General features: G+C 36.7%; 1 protein-coding gene across 1 annotated transcript in view; it reads left to right on the top strand.

The window, feature by feature from the left end:
- Positions 1 to 15,720, top strand: part of LOC101014591 (collagen alpha-4(VI) chain-like) — a 104,960-nt gene that overhangs the window by 44,173 nt on the left and 45,067 nt on the right. Inside the window, 5 exon segments of the mRNA XM_031663762.1 lie at positions 7,521 to 7,592; positions 8,906 to 8,932; positions 10,336 to 10,380; positions 12,659 to 12,712; positions 15,639 to 15,701. Coding sequence (XP_031519622.1) covers positions 7,521 to 7,592; positions 8,906 to 8,932; positions 10,336 to 10,380; positions 12,659 to 12,712; positions 15,639 to 15,701 — 261 coding nt within the window.

The raw sequence follows: 15,720 nt of genomic DNA, 5'->3' as shown, positions 1-15,720 counted from the left end.
GGGAGAGAAGGGTTTTGATGGGTTACCCGGTCATCCTGGTGAGGAAGGCAGATATGTAAGTATTGAATGTTATTTCTTTACTTTGAAAGCACATGGCAAAATGGATCAAATATTAGCAATATTTAATTGCACCTAAGTCATGGAAGTTTTTCTCATCTATGCCACTTAAAGTGGGTCTAAAAAAATATATATATATATAAAATAGACATTTATTATAATAAATTCCAGGCAGATCTGCTTTTTAAAGACATAGTTTCTGGAATGCATTAATGATTCAGTATGGCTGTTTTATTTTTTAATCAGTGAATTTGAACTAACTGAAAATGTGATCTGTGTCTAGTGTGCATGGATGTCAAAGTAGTTGTTAATCATGAGCTAAATTGCAGATAATTTGTTCCTATTACTAAGCTGTCTATATTTGTAAATGGTTAACAAAATAATTGGAGAGAATCTAAGACCATTCTTACTACAGGTCACTCAGATGCTTCCCTGTGTGGCTGAGAAGGTGGTGGAGTTATAGTTAGCCACTGATGGCTTGCATGTAACTCTGGACACACCCCTGGGGATATGCTTGGCAAACACAAGTTATCTATCAGTCATGTGATTGTCTGTGGAGAAAATGTATATTATAGAGAGAATTGTGAGCTAGGGGACTGGGATGTGATAGGGACCATCTTTATTACATAATATAAATGCCAGAAAGATTTTTAAATCCCATGGTTTTCAGTTAATTTTGAATTATGGAAAACCACTTTGCCACCGGTTCCTATTTTAAGGTTGATTCATGTATATACCACTGGTTCTCAAACATTTTGGCCTAAGGATGGCATTATATTCTTCCCCCCACCCCAACTTTATTGGGGTATAATTGACAAATAGAATTGTATAATTTAAGATGTACAATATAATGAGTTGATACATATGTATACATTATCAAATGATACTAGAATCAAGTCAGTTAACATGTCCATCACCTCATATAGTTGCCATTTTTTTGTATATGGCAAGAACATTTCACATCTACTCTTTTAGCAAATTTCTAGTATATTATATAGTATTATCAACTATAATTATCATCTTGTACATTACAACCCCCAAACTTACTAACTTATAACTGAAAGATTGTACCTTTTAACCAAAATCTCTCCATTTCCTGCACCCCTCAACCTTTACACTCTTAAAGATTGTTGAGAACCTTGAAGAGCTTTTGTTTATGTGGTTTCCATGTGTTATTATTTACCATATTAGAAATTAGAACTAAGAATATTAAAAATTGTTTCTTATTACAAAATAACAACAATAAACTCACTAAAGTTAACATTCATGACATATTTCTTTATGAAAAATAACTATTTCCTAAACAACAAATATTAGTGAGAAAGCAGCATTGTTTGGCATATTTAGCTTATTAGGAGGCAGCTGAATTTCCAATCTGTCTCTGCATTCAGTCTGTGGTGATGTCATTTGCCATGTGGCTTCTTGATAACTTTACCACATACTTGGGAGAGAATAAGAATGAAAAAAAAAAAAGATATTTTAGTGTAATTGGAAAAATAACTTTAACTTTGTGACCCTCCCAAAAGTATCTTGGAAAGAGAAGGGGCCCTTTGACCACGCTTCCTGAACCACTGGTATCTATGTTGTCATTGCTCCACTTAGAGTAGCACATTGTTTTATTATTCTGAATATTTAGGGTATTGGAAAATAAGCAGAAATCAGAGGAAAATGTAGCTGCTGAAACCCATGTAAGCTCATCCATTTCTTTTTTTTTTTTTTGAGACGGAGTCACATTTCTTTATGTTTACAAGATAATTGTTCAACTTTTCTATTTATTTTTCCTAAGTAAGCATAGTCTTAGGTGTTAGAAATACATTCAGGAACATGATTGATGGATTTTTGCTATTTTATTTAGAAATAATGAACATATTCCTTCCCATTTTTATTATGTTTTAAAATGTCCTTTAAGTGTTATTTTATTTTTTCTGCCTGGTCTGTGGTTCAATGAGCCCAGTCAACTTTAGGAGAATGACGTAAGGTCCATCCCACCCATTAGGACCATTGACTCCAATTTCAGACAAACAGGATAAACCAAATTCTTTTTTTTTTTTTTTTTTTTGAGACGGAGTCTCGCTCTGTCACCCAGGCTGGAGTGCAGTGGCCGGATCTCAGCTCACTGCAAGCTCCGCCTCCTGGGTTCACGCCATTCTCCTGCCTCAGCCTCCCAAGTAGCTGGGACTACAGGCGCCCGCCACCTCGCCCGGCTAGTTTTTTGTATTTTTTTTAGTAGAGACGGGGTTTCACCATGTTAGCCAGGATGGTCTCGATCTCCTGACCTCGTGATCCGCCCGTCTCGGCCTCCCAAAGTGCTGGGATTACAGGCTTGAGCCACCGCGCCCGGCCGGATAAACCAAATTCTTGTCTGTCTAGAGTGAAAGATGGTTTTGTCCCCCTTCTTTACTGTGCCAACATTATAAAACCAAGATATTTTGTAAAGACCGTTTAGTACAGGGCTAGAAATATAATGCAAATGACATTTATAATTTAAAATTTTGTAGTAGCTATCTTAAAGAAAGTAAAAAGAAACAGGTGAAGTTAATTTTAATAATATATTTTATTTATCTCAATATTTCTAAAATATTATCATTTCATTAGTAATTAATATAAAAATTAATGAGACACCTTACTTTCTCTATATACCGTCTTCTAAATATCACTTTACACTGAAGGCACATCTCAGTTTGGACCAGACACATTTCAAGTGCTCAATAGCCCCTGTATTTGACAGAACAACTCTAGTAGTTCTAGTTTCTTTTTAATGCATTTCTCACAAGAGAAGGTGACTTCACAATGTGTTGTCCTCTGAATGGCTTTTAATGTTGTTGGCTTGAAAAGCTGGTCAGATTGGTCTACTCAACAGCAGAGACCTCTCTGTGCAGATGTAGACCAGTTTCAGAATGGGGCCCATAAATTTGTAGGTTCAAGTTGAAAGCGTACAAGGACAAATAACTAAATCATTGTTCCAGTTACCCATAACTTACAGTCCCACTGCCCCCCACAACCCTCACAACTTAGTGGTGTAAAATAATCATTTTATTGTGTTCACAGACTCTATGGGTGGGGACACTGGAAAAGAAGCAAAAGAGGGGCCTCTTTCCTCCATGCCTGAGGTCTCAGCTGGGTTGACTAGACCGTCTGGGCTCTAGAAACAGGAGTTGGAGAACCCACTGCCCCTTCTCTCACATGTCTGCTGCTCTGACATCTTAGCTGGAACTGCACAAGGACAGGTGGAGCTGGAACCGATAGGAAGCACTCCGGCAGGGAGGGTCCATCCTGAGAGTGAGTGCTCCAAGAGACCAAGGCTGAAGCTGCAAGGCCTCTGCCCCAGCCTCAGAAGTCAGGCTGTAACATGGGTTTCTCATGCTGTTGGTTGCAAGCCAGTCACTGAGTCCAGACCCTATTCAAGAGGAGGAGACTTAGACTGCTCCCCAGCATGGAGGAGAGGCATGGTCACAGAGCATGTGGAATGGGAGAGATTGTTGTCTGGCTTTAAAAATATATATGTTATGAATGGGTAGTTTAAATAATAACTTATGCATTGGTTACACAGCAAAACCTTATTTATAGAACAAAGTCAGATTTTCCAAGGTCACAAAAATATTTATGTAACTTTGTTGTAACAAAAACATCTAACATTTGTTGACAGTTTTATATATGCCAGACACAGGGCTAAACATTCTTAGTTTCTTCTCTCTCTCTCTCTCTATATGTGTCATATATATGTTATATATATCATATATATTTATTATATATTATTATATATAATATATTATATAATGTACTATATATAATATATAATATATTATATAATGTATTATGTATATATAAAATATACAATATATTATATATTATATAATATATTAGATATTTATTATATATTATATTTATTATATTTCTATATGTTATATATATTTATATAAATATAATAATATTTCTATATGTTATATATACTTATATAACATATAGAAATATAATAACATATATACATATATACACATATGTATATATGTTATTATTATTATTCCCATTTGTCATAAAATAGCCAAACCTTTGAAAACCTTTAAGTGGTGTTAGTCTTTCCATTAAATCATGGCTATTATTTATAGCTTTAAGCAAATACTGTGAGTAGATGAGAGACCAATTTTTAAACATTATAGAGTTTAGTATTTGAATTAGAAATACAATAAACTGAAAATTGGTTCTCCAAACCATTTAGCATGTAGGCCCATATATAAAATACAGTTTTCATTTCTTCATATGAACATCCTAAAAAATGTTTTTGCTCAATTAGAATGTATAAACCTTTAGGGATATAGGTAAAACAGGCAAATGTCTATTTTGATATAAATAAAATATTTATATTTTTATTTAGTTATATGTAAGCATTTTAAAGTCTTTCATTAGGTGTAATTATATATTACATTAGGAAAACTGCTTTTCTCTCTTTCATACTTTATCAAATCAATTTATTAAAAACTTTTCCCATGTAGTTTCTATATTAACTTCTTTGCTATTACTAGAGCCACATTTTGGAAACATTTCAGTTTTCTATAGTGTTTTGTGTTTACTTCTGCCTAAGTTGTTTAAGATAAAATACTTTTAAGTCTATTTATGAAGTCTGTCACTGCAAATTTTATTTACAGCTCCAAAAACCCATTGCCTCATTTAGCTTGTAAAACTCTCTCTTTATGGTCGCCACAATATAATCATGAATTCAGTTGCCTATAAAAGTCACTTTTAAAAGTCCTATTTGCATGGCATTCAACATTTGCAATTGTAAGGTCTCAACCTGAAATATAATAAATACATTTCTGTTAGATTTCTTTACCTCCTTTTTTCTGTAATTGACCTGAAGGGTGACCTTCATAGCATTTCATAAACATTTCAAATTGATACTGATGGTGCGTCAGTACCATGCTGTTCAAAGTAAACTAATGGAGAGAGTACTCTGAAATACGAGAAATTGTGAAGGTTTTGTGGGGACTGTAATTTCAGACTGCTATATATATATTTTTTTTCCTGAGGACTAATTTTGTGTAAACACATAATTATGTGTGTACAGCAACTGAAATTTTAGAAACTGGGAATAGAAGTAACAAGAGTGGGTTCATTTCTTTTTCTTCACAATGTTCTTTTTAATTATTTGTGGTCAAATACATATAACATAAAATTTACCATCTTAACAATTTTTAAGTGTACAGGTTAGTGGTATTAAGTACATTGACATGGTCGTATAACCATCACCATCATCCATCTCCAGAAATCTTTTCATTTAGTAAAAGTAAAACTCTGTATACATCAGACACTCACTCCCTCTTCCTCCAGTCTCTGTCACCACCATTCTATTTTCTGTCTTTGTGAATTTGACTACTCTAGGTACCTCACATAAGTGGAATCATACTGTATTTGTATTTTTGTGACTGGCTTACTTTACTTAGCACAATGTCTTCAAGATTCATCCATGTTCTAGCATGTGTCAGAATATTCCTCCTTTTTAAGGCTGCATAATATTCAATTGTATTTATATATAGACACACCACATTTTGTTTATCCATTCATCTGTTGACGGACACTTGGGTTGCTTATGAATAATGCTACTATAAACATGGCTGTACAAATATCTCTACCAGAGCTTGCTTTTAATGCTTTTGGATATATACCCAGAAGTAGAATTCCAGGATAATATGATAATTCTATTTTTAATTTTTGGAGGAACTGCCATACTGTTTTCCACAGCAGCTACACCATTTTACATTCCCACCAACAGTGGACAAATGTTCCAATTTCTTCACATCCTTGTCAACACTTGTTATTTTCTGCTGTTTTATTTTTTTTAATAGTAGCCATGCTGAGTGGGTTTATTTTTAGTTTTGTTAAAAATAAATTTTTCCTTGATATCTCTGCTTTTATCAAGAACATTTGTTTTGTATATATCAACTATTTTCTAATAAACACAACTGATAGCACTATACGTTGCAATATAGTACAGTAGATATGTTAGGATCACATTTTCCGGATGAAGCTTAAACACCACACATTGAAGCTAAAAATACAGATAGACTAGGAAGAAGGGAGGAAAAGACATTTACTTAGCATCTACTGTGTGTGAAGCCCTGCATTAGGCATTTTGTATTTATTATCACATTTAATCTTCATTGCAACTGTGCTAGTATGTGTTAATACTTCCGTTCTATAGATGTGAAAGTAGAAACTCAGAGAGAGTAAGGGCCTTGTTAAGGTTGGAGAGGGTTGCAGATGTGTCCAAAACTGTTTCCTGATGCCAGAAGCTGTGCTTTTCTCATTATCTATTGCTATCTAAGTATAAAATACCTCATTTGTTCAATCCATATACTTTGTGAAGTATTTCCAATACAGCATCATACATTCAGTGAACAATCCTATGAGATGACTAGAGTCAGTATTATTTAGATCCACATTTATAAATGGTGAAAATTGTGATTCATGACATCATATGCTTTTGTCTAAGCTCATACAACAGGTTGGAAGCAGAACTAGGACTCAAATACACGCCCTTTCATTCTAGATCCGTAGTTCTTCTCATTTTATTGTGTGCCTTTTTACTGTCCTGAACAGCATATGTAGTTACTAACGTAATTAAGTCAAAGTTAGATATTACAAATGTAGACTGTCTTTTGATTAAAGCTCATGTGACGTGCAGTACTTTCCAGTTAATATTTAATCAACTTGGCAAAAGGCATGATATCTACCATTCCCTTCCTAATCTAATACTGAGATGAAAAGGTTATATTTATTAATATAATTCAGTAAGTAATTCTTCAAATCCTGGTTGAATATCTATTGTATGATAACAGATGCTGTGTTTGGGGCTAGAAATGCAGCGATAAAGAAATGAGACATTGTCTTTATCTCCATGAACCTCACAATATAGCAGGAGATTCTGATGTGTAAAACCACATTTCACTATGATATGTGCTGATTTGTATCCTCCAAATACTACAAGGAATCTGAAGGGACAGTTGGGTGGGGTCAACAGAAAAAGCTTCTCAGGAGAGAAGGTGACACAGGACCTATATCTTAGGAATGGGTAGGAATTCACCTGGAAGAGAAAGGGTCAAATAATGGTTTATTCCTTGAGGGACCACAACGAAACCTCCATCCAATTTCAGCTGACTGAAGAAAATGTTCAGACAGACCTTCTGTTTTATCTGAATTCTGAAGTTTTGCCCATATGGCTTAACTGAATTGATTTAAAAATGCAGATAGTTTGAGTTTGTGTGGTTTGGAGTCACCTCTATGAGCAGTTGACAGATTAACAATCTGAGTGCCTTGGAGGTGACCTGAGCAGGTCTTTGAGGTTGTAAAAGCAACCGTAAGAACCAAGTCTTTTTTTGGTCATTTTGAAGGTCCTTATTGCTGGCTTGAATTGGCTGGTGGTGACAGAGAGTTGTTTGTATGCATTTATATGTCTTCTTCTTCCACAGGGAGAACGAGGCCCCCAGGGTCTTCCTGGACTCCGAGGTGAGGAAGGATGCCCTGGTATGAGGGGACCTAAGGTGAGTGTGACCTTGAGCTGTGGGATTCTTTCTCTTTCTTGGCTTCATCCCTTGAGTTTGAGGAAAACCATAATTCTTCAACATAGCTATGGAGTCTTAGCTCCTCCTCAGATTAAAGGTTTCCCAGAAGTAAAGCCTGAGAAAAAGAGTCAATTGCAAGTATTTTACCGGGAGATAATTCTAGTAAGCATTAGTAGGGAAGTAAGGAAGTGAGATAAGGAGGAAAGGAGGCCTGAAAAGGGTACATTATCAATCAGATCATCTCTGTGGGTAGATGGAGCTTAATCCTACTGAAGAACTCTGGCAGCCAGAGTTGAACAAGTATCTCAATGTACCCCAGTTAAGGGGTGAGGGAGCTGGGGTGTTTATACACTAAATCCCATCAGGAATTAGTTAATGGCAGCTTCCAGGGGGTATTAGTTCCTAGCACTTTTACCTGTCTTGCATGTGGGTAGAGCAGGCCCTGGTCCCTGAAAAAACCCTCAGAAAAGAGTGACAGGTGCTGGTAGTTGGAAGTAGGATTGAGAACACTAAAGGTTTTTTTTGTTTTGTTTTGATTTTAATTTAAGTTCTGGGGTACAGGTTTGTTACATAGGTAAACATGTGCCATGGTGATTTGCTGCGCCTATCAACCCATCACCTAGGTATTGAGCCCAGCATGCATTAACTATTTTTCCTGATGCTCTCCCTCCCCAACCCCATCCCCCGACAGAGGCCCCAGTGTGTGTTGTTCCCCTCCCTGTGTCCATGTGAGAACACTAAAGTTTTAAAGGCTAAAGGGATACAGGTGTACTTTTTCAGCTGGTTGCATTAAATGTCCCTCAACTGCCCAGGATTGGAGAATCTTTCTTAATAAAGTAAAAAAAAAAAAAAAAAATTCTACAATCTAAGAATCCTAAAGAGAGTTTTCCTAACCACAATGACCATGTCCTGTATACCTATCAAAATACTCTTTCAATTAATTTTTCCTGTTGTTCCTTGAAGCCCTCTCATGCTTGCTAGCCAATGTATTCTCACTTTTGTTTGAAAAATATCATCACTTTAATAAGGGGCATTTAATAAGGGGTTATTCCCTTTCATTCCTACTATGCGAGGAGTTGCAAAGTGCAATTTTCTTCAGGTTCCATGCAAAGGAGGGTAGTAGTAACCAGGATGCTGTAATGCCCACCACACTTGCCAGACAAGGCATCTTCATTTTGATCTAGTATTGTAATTGTATTTTATTCAAACCCGGGAACATACGGTTTCCTAAATGAAACAAGGCTTAAAAATCTCATTCAAGCTCAATTCTTTTGATCTCTTTCTAACTTTAGGGAGCAAGAGGATTTTCAGGAGAGAAGGTAGGTTATCTCCTTTACCGTTCTTAAACTGGATAAAAGTTTCTTTGGGAAATGCAATACTTATTTCAATCACATTTCTTTGCCTGAGTGAGGTGAGGCTTCAGACTTTTAGACAAGAGAATTTGTCAGAGGATATTAATAGCCAAACTTCCATGCTAATGAGTGACTATTTGTAAGACATGTATTTCAGGTTTAAGGCAATGACATATTGTTTTCAAGCCTCACTGACTCTATATACAAATTGGGCCACCGTATTCATCACATGATGGTCTAGAAGTGTTGGTCCTGAATCTAGGGTGTAGTGGGTTGGGTCTGGTCAAGATGGGTGTCAAATGGAAGAGGAGTGCTGGGATGAGGTTGTTAGGAAAGGAGTTGGCAGGAGAAGGGAATGATTTACACTCAGATTCAGAACCATAGTATCCATTTGCTGATTCACTCACTCAAAAAGTATTTATTAGGTACCCACTCTGTTCCCCACATTACCCTAGGGAGTGGTTACAAAATGATGAACAAGACAGACAAGGGCTCATGGAGCTTCCTTATCCATGTTTTCTGGTACCACCGATTAAGCTCCTGCGGCCTGTGGCAAATATGCTTTCCTTGTAATTCTAGTCCAAGAGTTTGGCGTACTTATTTTTATGTATAACTCAGCTGTGCTTTGGTTAAAAAAATGCCTGAAACTTGATTTTCTTTTGTAGACAGTAGGAGTAAATCAACTATTTCACACATGTAAATGCATTTTATTTTGTTTGTGAAACTCTGGCTTTTTCTTTAAAAGATTCTTTGTAATGAATATATTATTGGTCATTTTGGGATAGTTGGCAAAATGAAGGGCCCACAATTGGAAAGGGATGGAATATTTGACGAGATGTCACCATGCCACTGCCCAGTCTTACCCTTATCTCCTAATTAACCTCAGTTTTTCACTTCCTTTCTTTTTTTAAAATTTTATCTCCCCAAATGCACACATACCCATTTAGTTCCTCCTTAATCTGTGAACTACCAGGTTTCCATTAAATTAATTAATTCAGGCCTATTTGCCATCTTTTTAAAGAAGGTCAATGACAAAAAGACCATTTTTAGCATTTGACAATCAGTGTTTCATTTGGTCTTGTGAAACAGTTACTTGTTCCAAGCACAAAAGTTTAAAGGGAGTCTTTCTTATCCACTCAAATTTTAAAGTTAAAAAATACATATACATTTTTAGCACCTGAAGCTATGAGGTAAAACAGCATATAACCCTAATAACTATTTCAGGAAGAAAATAATCATTACTTTTTAGTAACTGGGTGTAGTATGTAAGTGTTACAGAGTCTAGATTCTGTATCAATTGAAAAAATATTAGCAAAGAAATTAACATCAAAGAAATATTCACATGCACCTGTTTCTCCTCTGCTTCACAGGGCAACCCTGGTGAGGAAGGAGTTGATGGCTTGGATGGAGAACAGGTGCAGAAGTTTCTCATTGAATGTCTTCCTCTCTGTTAACCTGGCATTTATACTCCTGTGGAGAGTACAGCTTTTCATGACTAGCTAGAATTTTTAACATGTATACTCAACAATGTTTAATGTTAATCTATGTATTTTTCCTCATCCTCAAAATACAAGGACTCTAGAAACTTTAATCAACTCCTTCCCATATTACATATTATTGTGTAGTATCTTATTTCCATCTTATTTTTGTTAAATTCTGCCAATTACACATTCTGATTGTTGTTTTATATAGTCAATGCTTATCTAGCTTTACCCTCATGTTTACTCATCTGACTGATGCCTTCCTTGTAGTCACTGATACCTTCAAAAGAACATGAAAAAATCATGTTTCTTTTGCTTAAGGCACAACTGTTAGAATTTCCTTTCATGAAATTCTAAAGGTTAGTTCGTTGTAAACTCTTCTTGTTTTTTTTTTTTTTCTGAAAATCTCTTTGAAAGATAGTTCAGTGGGTAAGCAATTCTGGTTGACGGTTACTTTCTCTCAGCACCGTGAAAATGTAATTTCAACCATGGCACGTGTATACCTATGTAACAAAACTGCACGTTATGCACATGTACCCCAGAACTTAAAGTATCATAAAAAAGAAAAAAAGAAAAGACTTGGAAAAAATATGTAAATGCCGCTGCTTAGAGTGTAAAAAAAAAAAAAAAGGAAAATGTAATTTCATAGTCTTCTGGCTTCTACTGTCTTCTACCTTTCATTATTGCCATTAAGAAATTATCTGTCAAAATAATTGTTCTTTTGTAAGCAACTTTTAAAAATGTATAAGGCTGCTTTAAAATGTTCCCTTTGATTTTAGTTTTTGACAGTTTCAATATGATGTGCCCAGGTGTGGATTACTTTTTATGTATTCTGATTGGGACTTGTCAGTCTTTTGAATCTGAGTGTTTATGTTTCTTACAAATTTTGGAAATCTTCAGGACTTAATTTCAAAATTATGATTTTGAAATTTTATTTTTCCTTTTTTCTGTATTATTTCTTTGCAGAAATCTAATTAGAAATTTGTGAGAACTTCTCATTTTGCCCACAATGTCTCTTAACTGCTCTTTTCTATTTCTATTTTTTTGTCATTCTGTGCTGCATTCTGTATAATTTCTGTATAGTTTCTAGTTCACTAATTCTCACCTCACTTGTGTTTAATATAATATTTAATTTGTCAATTGAATTTTTAATTTTAATTATATTTTTCACTTCAAGTAGTTCTATTTGATCCTTTCTGAAATCTACTTGATCTCCTTTTATAGTTGGTTATTTTATTCATTCTCTTCTAATTATTTAAACATACTAAATATCCTCATTTTATATTCAGTATATTATAGTCCCAATATTTGCAGTCACTACAGGCCCAATTTTGTTGTATGTTGTTTCCACTGGCTTCTCCTTCATGGCAGCTCCCTCATGTGTGTTGTGACTTTTGATTTAAACTCATTTTTTGATGGAACGTTGTCTGTGAGACATCATTAGGGCCTGAGTTGAGGTTGTTTGCTTCTGTCATGTGTTCCTAGTGGCACTATATTCTGGGACCACCCTAAAATAAATTGTCAGCTTGAGGCCCTTCACACTGCTCCCCCCAACACACACATGCACACACCACACACACACAGACGCACACACACACACAATTACAAGAAGCTCTCAGGACTGCCATGAGCTACTTGCCTGCATTTTTGCTTTCTCCTTATTAGGAACCATAAGGATTTTTTTAAATCCGATTTTTTTTTTTTTTTTGAGATGGAGTTTTGCTCTTGTTGCCCAGGTTGGAGTGCAATGGCGCGATCTTGGCTCACTGTAACCTCCACCTCCCGGGTTCAAGTGATTTTCCTGCCTCAGCCTCTTGAGCAGCTGGGACTACAGGCATGTGCCACCACATCTGGCTAATTTTGTATTTTTAGTAGAGACAGAGTTTCTTCATGTTGGTCAGGCTGGTCTCAAACTCCCAACCTCAGGTGATCCACCCGCCTCGGCCTCTCAAAGTGCTGGAATTACAGGCGTGAGTCATCGCATCCGGCCTTAAATCAGATTTTTAATGTATACGAAATATATTTTAATTTATCTGGAATTTTAAATTTTCAGTGGGAGGGTTATTCAAAACATCTAATTTGTCACATTGTCAGAAATAGAGTAGTAAAGGTACTTTCTACTCTTGGCTAGAATTGTGAAAATACATAAAGAAAAATTTTAGTAGGACTAATAAAAGACAGGTTGTCTGTATGTTCATTTTTCTTTTTTTAGGGTAATCGTGGAATCCCAGGATCATCTGGAGAAAAAGGAAATAGGGGAAATCGGGTAAAGTATGATGATATTCTTTCATTTTCCTATTGAGTAACCTGATATGGATAGTTTATTTTTAAACTGTGGGAAACTGTGGGAAAAAATCATCTAGTGGCTTAAATCCTATGGAGTTAAATGGAGAGCTAAAGGGCAATTAATATGAGATAGCTGTTTGGAAGCTTCACCTAAGGTCTGACTGCTGATGGTGGAATGAGTAATGTAAGTCCTGTTACTTAACATTTTGTGCTTGAGAAGACTGATCATGTCACTCCCTATCTCTCAAGCTTCTCATGGCTCCCTGTCACCAGTGATTTAGTGTTACATCCAAGGCCTTTCAACCACATTCTTTACAAATCTCTGTCAAGAAATATCTTCCCAGGCTCACTGTCTCCGAAATGTTGCTTATGCATGCGCACCTCTGTGTGTTTGCTCATGCCAGCTGCCTTTCCTGGAATGCCTTTTTCTTGCTTCCATATTCGGTGCTTAATCTGAATATCACTTTTCCTCTTTTTCTTCCTTACAACAGCTTCCTTGGCATGTCAGTTTGTAGTGATCTTTGCCTTCTCTACATCCTTGCAATTATTTATACTATCGTTTGACAGTGATTACACACTTCCTCCTGATGGCAATTCTGTTTCCACGTAAGGGATGGCAGATACCTAGCATATGTCCCACAACCTTCCCTTCCTGTGCCCATGGCGGACATACTAACCAATTATGGGATCCAACATGGCTGAAGGATTCATCTCAACACAGTACTATGGTCAGTTTCTATTGATTGATAGGATTAGACATAAAGGGTGTAATTTATTTGCTTATGCTTCTTTGTACTCCTCATGAAATTAGACTAATGCTTTTACTCCAAGGGTGAACAATTAGTGATGTGGATTGAATTCCTGATGGGTGAAACAGGGAGAGTCAGAAGACATGGCTCTTTATTGAGGTTTAATTTCTAACTTGAAGTTTATGGATCAGACTTTGGAGAAGGTGGGAGATACCATACTTTCTTAACACCAGAGAGCCTTCAGTTTCAGCTACATTTAGTTAAATTCAATAAACACCTGTCAAGTGTTTACGATAAGCTACAGGATGTAACAATGGTGCAAATAAAGAACCAATGGGAGCACAGTGACTTGGAGAGGAAACTAAAGTAGACTCCCTTTTCTTCATTTGATCAATCATCAGAAATTATTGAGCATCTATTGTAATCAAGACATGAGTCTAGAATGGGTAACAAAACAGACATGGGCTCTGCATCTTAAGATTGGCCTCTATGGGAAAAGACAGACATGAATGAAATAATCCTGGAAATAGATATAATATTACTGCTGAGATAAGGGTATGGAGAGGAATACGACAGGGGATTTGACCCAGCCTGTGCAGTCAGAAAGACTTCATTGAGGACGTGAAGATGTGATGAAATTTAAAAGATAGGTAACAATTAAGGAAGACAGAGGGAGGCAAGAGAACAACTTCTATACTAAGGCCCTGTGGCATTTGAGCAGGTGCCCAAGAGTGGGGAGGACTCCAGCTTTCCAGACAATGCAGGAAATCAAGACATTTTTCACTCAGACCTCTGTGAGAGGGACTGGGAGAGAGACACAGGGTATTCTAGCTTAAGAAAAAGGCTCAAGGAAAGGGTTAGAGTTAGAAGAAATCATGATAGGTTTGGAAAAATAAGGATCCTAATTTCATAGGAGTTGAGGATAAAATAAAAAGTATAAAGAGTGGGGAGAAAGCCTGAAAGGGCAATTTGGAGTCAATTTAATGCTACGTTTGGGAGTTTTGTTCTGCTGAGTAATCAAGGGCTATCGAAGGTTTATAGGCAAGGAAGACACATGTTGGAAGCTGTAGGTTTGGAAGATTACTCTGAGAGTCCAGTGACTGGGTCAGATAAAGGGGGGGTCTAGAAGTAGGGTGAATCATAATAGGAACCATATGCCTAACCACTTGAATTTATTCTTCTATTTAATCCCTACACTGTTTCTGTAAGTTAGGCATATCTGTTTCACAAAGGAGAAAATGGAGTCTCAGAGAAGTCAAAGAAATTTGCCTATGTAGGAATTAAATAGCAGGATTGGAACCTAGAGTTATCTAGCTCCCTTTTACCATTATATTAGGCCAAGAAAGAGATAAGGAGGCATCTCAAGTAAGATTATGAGGTGGCTTCTTTTGGAGTCTAGAGAACACTTTATTTCCTTTGTGTCTGAAAGCTATAGAACAGTGATCCCATCTGTTCATCACGCGCACCCTCCAGCTCCAGGCACGTGATGTCATCTGAGGAAGGCACCTGTGGTGGAACCTCTCCCCAGTTCATGGCTCTGTAGGCACTACTACACAGGAATGGCACTGATCACGGCAGGGTTTAAGGGAAGCATCATTTACTTATTATGTCACAGCCCTATGACAAGTTTCTTCACCTCTCTGGTTTCCGATCTGCCGTAGTCAGGAGCTCTGGAAACATTGTTCTCTCCTTTCTCTTTTTCATGAGATCTTGCTCTACCGCTGCTGCCCATGCTCATGATGGAGAAAGCCCTGTTCACCACCACCCCCTTTTTAAACAACAACAACAACAACAACAACAACATGTGTTTCTGTGTGGAGCATCACCAAGGGGTGGAAAGATCAAGGAATTTGATGGTAGGGAGACCTAGGCCCAACTTCCTAGAATCTCAGGTCCTGCATAATGCAAATCGGTGAATTCCTGAGTTGTGAGGGTTAAATGAGGTAACACACATCTAGGTCCAAGCATATAGCAGATAGCCAGTAAAAGTATGTCCTTCTTTACCTTTCAATCTCACCTCCTTGGCAGTGAATGCTTTAAAATTCAGGTACTAAGTTGCTCTTTTCATTTGATTCTTATTTTCCCTCTTAATGTTCTCTTCTCCCTAGGCAATATGTCATTTTTTCAAAGTGACACATTTTTTCTTCGTGATTTCAGGGCTTGACGGGACCGCCAGGACAACCTGGAGAGCGTGGAGAGCCTGGATTAAGGGGAGATCCTGTGAGTGATGTTGGGGGAT

The sequence above is a fragment of the Papio anubis genome, chromosome 2 (assembly GCF_008728515.1).
Source record: "Papio anubis isolate 15944 chromosome 2, Panubis1.0, whole genome shotgun sequence".
Classification (NCBI taxonomy): domain Eukaryota; kingdom Metazoa; phylum Chordata; class Mammalia; order Primates; family Cercopithecidae; genus Papio; species Papio anubis.
The sequence above is the reverse complement of the archived record's forward strand: the minus strand, read 5'-3'. Positions and strand labels throughout refer to the sequence as shown.